At 30.3% G+C, this 7,619-nt stretch overlaps 1 protein-coding gene across 1 annotated transcript; it reads right to left on the minus strand.

The window, feature by feature from the left end:
* Window positions 1-379: 379 nt before the first annotated feature.
* Window positions 380-1,191, minus strand: LOC133311870 (ethylene-responsive transcription factor ERF021-like). The gene has a single exon (XM_061512997.1). It carries the CDS (start codon window positions 1,189-1,191, stop codon window positions 622-624), a length of 570 nt encoding a protein of 189 aa, XP_061368981.1. The 3' UTR covers window positions 380-621.
* Window positions 1,192-7,619: the final 6,428 nt, after the last annotated feature.

Raw genomic sequence — 7,619 nt, forward strand, 5'->3', positions numbered from 1 at the left:
TAAACCCATTGAACACGACTCGCCTGGAATATGATTTAGTTTTTATTTTATTTTATTTGTTGCTGTTGGAAAAAATGACCCAATGACTTAAACCCAAAATCGACATGTTATTAATTTGATTCTAATTAGCAATGCATTAAAATAGATGTAGTAAAGAGGAATTTGAATAATTTACATGAGATTATAGGTTTGAATGTTAATGTCACCATAAAAAAAAATCTTCATTCAAGTCTAATTTAATTCAATTTTACATATTTAGTTTAGATTTTATTTTTCCTATACATGGTGTGACATAACCCGTGAGTAAGGTTGGCAAAAAGGACTCGGTTCGGTAGAGCGGGTTGAGTATTTTCATTTTTTTAATATAATATAGCTTTGGGCCAGCGAAATGGACCGAGTTTTGCAGCATTCTCTCAAAATCAAAGCAAACTGACTTAATTTTTTACGGATTAATTGCGGTGCCTTCCGGTTTTTACCACCTCCTGTGAGCATATAAAACAATACACAAATACATACAAGTAGATAAGCAAAAGATAAAACAAATGGAATATATAAAATATGCACTTGACCAATAACAAATCTTTTTGCTTCATTTTATTGGACCCTAAATCAAGGGTTCATTCAATAGTCCCATAAGGACTCATGCTGTATATCTTCCCATCCACTCAACTCTAAAACATCATCACAATAAAGCATCATAGATGACTCATCAAACCCAAAATTGGGTGCCTCTGCCATGTGCATCCACATCTTTGGTGAATCCAATGGGAACTCATTGATGGCTTGAATTTGACTCGGTGACAACCCCACCCTCGCAGGAACCACGTTATCCTCATTGTTATTATTGCCACTTCCCTCACATGATGATGATGATGTTATTGGTCTTTTGAACTTCAATGCTGCTTGTTGAGCTGCAAGTTGAACATCCTCGGCTCTAGAACTTGCTGGTCGTGGCAGAGTCTCAGCCAATTCAGGAAAGTTAAGCTTTGCAGCGTGTCCTCTGAAGTGCAAGGATGCTACATCATATGCTGCTGCTGCCATTTCTGGTTCCTCATAACTCCCTAACCATATTCTTTTTTTCTTACCAGGTTCCCTAATTTCTGACACCCATTTCCCCCATTTCCTCTTGCGAACCCCTCGATAGGTTGTTGGGGTGATGACACATTCTTGCATGCTGCTTGTTTCTTCCATTCAATGGGTTACTAGTGAGTGTTATAGAACAAGAGAGGGAGTGATGGGATCATATATATGAAGGGAAAGAAGAAGAAGAGCTAAGCTACCTCGTGTGGTTACGTAAGTGGGGAACATGCTGTCAGCTGCAGTGAGGGGGCAATGCTTACGTTTACTTGGCTTTTGTAATATTGAATTTGGGTGATGTCACATGGTAAAGTATTTTCAGGACTTGAATTTTAGTCTTTGCATTAATAAATCCTTCAATTTCCCTTGTGTTGTATTTTGCATACAAATTTTAGCGAAGGGTTATATTGATAATTTTTTTTTTAACAAATTAAATTATGTCTTACTGATAAAATTTCACTCAATAGAGTGTCTTACCATAAGGCATAACGTAGTTTGTAAACAAATTTTTTATAAATATAATATTTTTCTATTACTTTTTTAAAAAAAAAGGATATTTTTCCGTCCTTTCTCATTTTCATTGGTTTTAAATTTTAAAGAAGAGTGTCTTATAGTCAATGCTTGATATCAAAGCATTGAGATATGATATAAATGGGTCACATGGCTTATTAGGAACCTATGATCAGGGTTAGACTTGACCTAATATATTCGATAAAATAGAACAGGTCTAAACTTTTAAAAAAATTTATTTAGAAAATAAGTTATATTCCAAATTTTACTAGACCTGACCTACATGTTTATAGGCCGGCTTATATCATATTATTTATTTTAATTTAAGTAAAAATAATAATAATTATAATTGATAAAAATAATATTATTGTATTATTATTTTTCTAAATTCTATATAGATATTGAAGGTTTGATATTCTTAAATAGTCAACATGGCTTGGACCAATTTTTTTATTTTTTAATATAGGTCAGGACAGGTCTGTAATTTAGTTTATATCAAATTAATAGACTAGGTCAAGCTCAAAATATTTTAAATAGGTCTGACCTATTTAGATCAAAGTTTATTTAGATCAAAGTTTAGCTCGTTCAGCCAATTTATACCTCGGGGAGTGCAAATGAAACCAGGAGCTATTTAGCATAAAAGAAAAAAAATGAATTTTGTAAGATTCAAAAGAATGATTTCTCAAATTAAAAATGATGTTTACCAAAAAAAATGATGATTTTGTACCAAAGCGTGTAAAATATCCTATTTTTCAAATTTGAAGAATTATACATGAATAATGAGTTAAATGTTAAATTTTTTTAAAAAAGAATTGCAAAATCAAACAAACGAAAAAAAACAAACATTATGTTCTGTTTACTAGGCTCGTAAGTATGCGCTAAAAAGTAAACGGCGGTGCTCCATTTACCAACCACCCAACCACATGGTTATAGTTATATTAACATTTTTATTTTGTTTAGTTTCTTCTTCTAGAACATGTATAACTTCTTTCACTCTCAAATTAATCATTGGAGGAATCAGTAAAAGGAGATTCTTTTAGATTCTAAATAACATTTAAGCACAAAATACAATGCCATAATATTGTACCAAAAAGAAATATATGGCTGGCAGGGAAAATTTCTTGAGTATAAGAAAATATAGCGACAACTATATAGATCAAAAATTATAGAAAATTTAAGGGAAATGAGGAAAAATAAGACAAAGGTGGGATTCGCTTTGTTGAATATGAAAATCAGAATGAGGAGCTTGAATAAGATAAAAATAATAATGTGCACACACACAAAAATGACTATATATGAAACGAAATAATAAATACACCCACAGAAACGAAATTCAGATTCCAAAATTTGCTATTCTTCTTCATTAGTATGGCATCTTTTTACACATTGACAACATTTCATTTTTTTGTATCGATAATAAATTTACTTTCAGTCTAAACTATTTTTAAATTTCAGGATATAAATTTTCAATTCCTTTGGTATATTAACTTTTCACTTATTATTAAAAAGGTTCGGTGTTTCTCCTTTACAAAAGGTAAATTATCTCTTGCAATCTAAAATAATATCATTTTGAAGTTTAAAAATAAATTAAAGGTATTTGTGAAAATTTCATGTTGTAAAAGGGAAATAAAAATCTAAAAATACCTTTTTATTTTTTTCATTCAACCCATAATTTTATCTCATATGATAAGAAAAATATTTTTCTTTAATATAAATATTTTGAGCTAATTAGAAGATGGAAGTAGCTCCGTTTCCCGAATAGGTGAAATATGTTGATTTGATGATGATGTAACGTTATGGACCAAAGCTCTTTGGAGTCACCGTACTAGCCTCAGGCAAGTTGAGAGTGAAAGTGGAGATGTATTGGGCTCCATTATGGCTATGGCGGAGATTTGACAGAGTAACAGCAAACTTTAAGTGATGGAGAAGATTATCATTTTCATTAGATGAAACCCTTTAGCTATTTATAAGATGTGAGAGATTAATTCCCTTTTAGCATAGAAAATATAATGCTATAACCGTTAGTAGACCCTACTATGGTATGAGATTGTGTGACACTATGACCCTTGAGGTGGATAAAATTATGCATACATGAAAAATATGAGGCGACACATATATTGTGGAGTCATACACTTCATATGTTAAGTGTTTGAGACTTTGTTGGGCAACAATTTGATCTAATCGGGCAAGCTCATCCGGCTGGTTCAAAAAAAAAAAAAAAAAAAGTTGTATTAAGAGAAACGATGAAGGATTTGTTTTGAATATGGTGTTCAAAACTTTAAAAAAATTTCTATTCATGTTTGAACTGAAAAAAAAAAAAAAGTTTTTTTTTTTGTGGTTGTTATGCGTTGCTTCATTACCACAGTACCTGACGGTGTTCGCGTAAGTACATTGGGACGGTGGCGCTGTAGTTTTATCTTTCCTGAGGTACATTTCGTGAACATAGAAAGAGACTGACTACCCCACGGAGCGGTGAAAGGACAGAATGTATTCCTATTCTAAGGGAGAACGGAGAGCGTACGGAAAAGTAAATATAAGTGGATAAGTTAAAAAAAAGAATGATTTTCTTTGTTATTGGCTGTTTGATGATGAATGATTGAAGCGCGTATATTTAATTTTTTTTTTTTTTTTTGTAATATCTTTCTTTAATATGAATGAGCATGGGAATTGAATAAAATGATATAACATTTGTTATAATATTTTTTGTTATATACTATATTACACACAATAAAGTTAAAAGATGAAAAATAAGGTTTATTTATTAGTTTTGTCTTTTTAATTTATGGACAAAATTTTAGAATTTTTTTCAACAAGTAATTAAAGTTTAAAATTTCATGCTATTTTATTAACTTTTTATCTAATATTTATGCTATTTTACAAAATAAATAAAATTCAATTTTTTTCATACTATGCTATCTTTTATTTTCATAATAAATTTAACGAAGTTCGGAGTAGGTTGGAAGTTTGAACTTTCGAAGCATGCGTATATCCAGCTGTTAGCCTGTTACAAAACGAGTCCTGATTAGCTGAGATTTTGAATTCAGTAATGTTATTGAATCACGTGTTATTAAACTAAACAAAATTGTACTTTTCTTTTTTGGGTAAGGTAAACTAAATTGTACTTTAATTGGACTTTGGCTTCCCAAACTACCGTTGAAGACAAAAAAAAAAAAAATTATTTCATTTAAGTACACATATTATATTTTTTTATATCAATTATAATTATTTTTGTGGGAGTTAATATGGGAACTCGCCTTCCGGATATCACCAGCTAAAATATATTTAGTGAAAATCGAAATCAGAAATTAAATTCAGATTTTCTTCCCATTATAGTTAACCTGCATTATCAACTGAGTTATATTTATTGGGTAATATATTACATTTCATGTCATTATATCTCGGACAAAATATTTCTCCAGTCAATTGATATAAGTTATCTTCGGTGAGCACAAAACGACGTCATTTTGTGGCAGAAATCAATGTATTTTTATAATTTTAATTTATTACAGGGTTATATTAGTTTTTATCATAAGAATTTTTATCTTATAACCCTAAAACGACGTCATTTTGGGTTCACTGGAGAAATATTTTTCCCTTAGATCTATTATCTGTTCAATTTTGTAATGATTGTTAAAGGAATAATAACTTATTTAGAGCTTGTTTGTTTCGTCTTCCAAAAAAAATATTTTTTATCTCTTCCTTATTTTAAGAGTGTTTTTTATAAAAGTTAAAGCTTTTTATATTTTTATAAAAAATATTTAGCTTTTGAAAAAAAATATTTGACTTTTGACTTCTGCTTTTTTTAGAAGTTAAAATTTTTAGCTTCTAAAACAAGTAGGTTTTTGACTTTTTTTGTGATTTCTACTTTTTTTAAAAGTAGATATCCAAACGAACTTAAAGTGAGAAGTGTTTTTTTTTTTTTTTGTAAAAAAAGCAACTTTTGGAGAAAAAAAGTTCATCCAAACGGACCCTTAGTAGGACTTATTTTTATCATTTGTACACAATTTGAATTTATTTATGGGCGTTTTTCATTGTTTACGGCTTAATGGATAATATCATAGTTATAAAATTCGACCTGGCCGGGTCGACCCGGAACCTGGCAAACCGGTCACGCATCGACCCAGTCAAAACCCGGATAAAACCGGCCAAACCCAGTGACCCGGTCGGGTCATGCATTTAAAAAAAAAAAACAAAAACCAAAATTGTTTCATCTTATCAAAAAAAATGTAGAACTCATTTAAACATTTTGTAATTTTATTTGCTAGTATACTCTTCTACAATGACCTCAAATTTTAGCTTCTAATACTGAAGTAATTTGCGAAATAATAAATTAAGAGAATGTGATATATGTCATTTTAATGTAGTTAAATTTGAAAAATATGAGTTCAATGTCATTGAGAGGTATGTTTACGGAGATTCTGAGTTGTAATTTAAATTAACATAGTAATAGCATTCAATTTTATTTATTTATGCTTCTTGTTTTTTGAGTTTATTTAATGAACATTGTTTAATTCATTTTAGATATGGAGAATATAATTGAATTTATATGTTCATATTTTTATATATCTATATATATCCGGGTCAACCGGTCCAATCAGTGATTCAGTAACCCAGTACCCCGACCGGGTCGAATTTAATAATACTGGATAACATGACAATGGTTCTACTGCTCACAAATTACTATCTTAATTTTTCGGTGTAGACTAATTTATCTTATAAAGCAGTAATCACTAATCAGTAGTGTTCAACGCAATTATGTTCAATTTTCTTTAAGCTTTGGTTTTTCTTATGTGAACATTAAAGTTTCAGCTATTAAAGCTTAAGAAATATGCCTGCGTTGATTTTGTGAAATATGAAAGGCCTAAGATCATTTTAAACCTTTAATATAGGCCCAGACTGTCCTTAGTTGCCCAACGTTTGTAGCCTATGAAAACTTTAAAACTACTTATTTCCATGGACCAGGAAAAAAAAAAAAATTAAAAACACTACTCATTTGCCAATCACTTACATTATGATCAAATATATACATATTTTTCTAAATTAACTTGTTCTAGATATTCTATTTGGGTTTAGGTCTATTATCTTTACTCCTTAGGCCCATTTACTATGAAGGAGTTTCCTGACCGTCATCATTTTATAAAGAGAGTCTTCATCTCCATTGTCATAAGCAATTGCGGTACACTACCCTCTTTTTCTATCGGAATTATATAAAGGAATTACTCGCGGCCACCACCATGGGGGCCTAGTCTATAAAAACTCAAAGACAACCTCAGGTTTTGTCCAGATAACCACGTCTAAACATAACTTGACTTAAATTGGACAACTTTTTCTTCTCCAAAACTTTGGATCTTCGAGGCAAATGTAGAAGTTTAGAGTATATTTCATATCTCGATTGCTGAAATTCAAAATCATAGATTGGCACTTAAAATTAGAGGAATCAAATCGGCAAAATAAATCGGGCCAATATATATTACGTGCCCTTAAAATTCTCGTGAAGAGATTCAGTTTTCTTGATGCAAAAAACTAGCTCAATAGTCAATATAATACGTACCCTCACCGTATATTTAAAAATATGAAAAACTTTTTAGAAATTCGATCAATCATACTATATAGACAGACAGTTAGTTACGCCAATAAAGCTGCATAATCTCACAAATTATTACTTATAAAATTTACAAGAACTTCTTCCATTAAACATAACTGTAATTTAATGTTCGGCTAAAAAATTCTAATTATTTTGCTTATATATATATTTTAGCAGCTTCCCTTTCAACGTTTCACGTAGTAGTTATGAATTTCCTATCTATTGTGATGTATTTAATGCAGTGTTGCTAAATCCGACTAAGGCATTGATTTGGCCAGGGTATTGAGTTACTGGGTTATTGGTCGGACCGGTGGGTCACTGATCAGACCGGTTGACCCGGATATATAGATATATAAAAATATATATAAATATAAACTTATAAATTCACTTATATTCTTCATATCTAAAATGAATTAAACAAGGTTCACTAAATAAGCTAAAAAACATG

This window comes from Gastrolobium bilobum, unplaced genomic scaffold (genome assembly GCF_033153095.1).
Source record: "Gastrolobium bilobum isolate Gb01-03AN ecotype WA unplaced genomic scaffold, APGP_CSIRO_Gbil_v1 utg284707, whole genome shotgun sequence".
In the NCBI taxonomy this organism is placed as follows: domain Eukaryota; kingdom Viridiplantae; phylum Streptophyta; class Magnoliopsida; order Fabales; family Fabaceae; genus Gastrolobium; species Gastrolobium bilobum.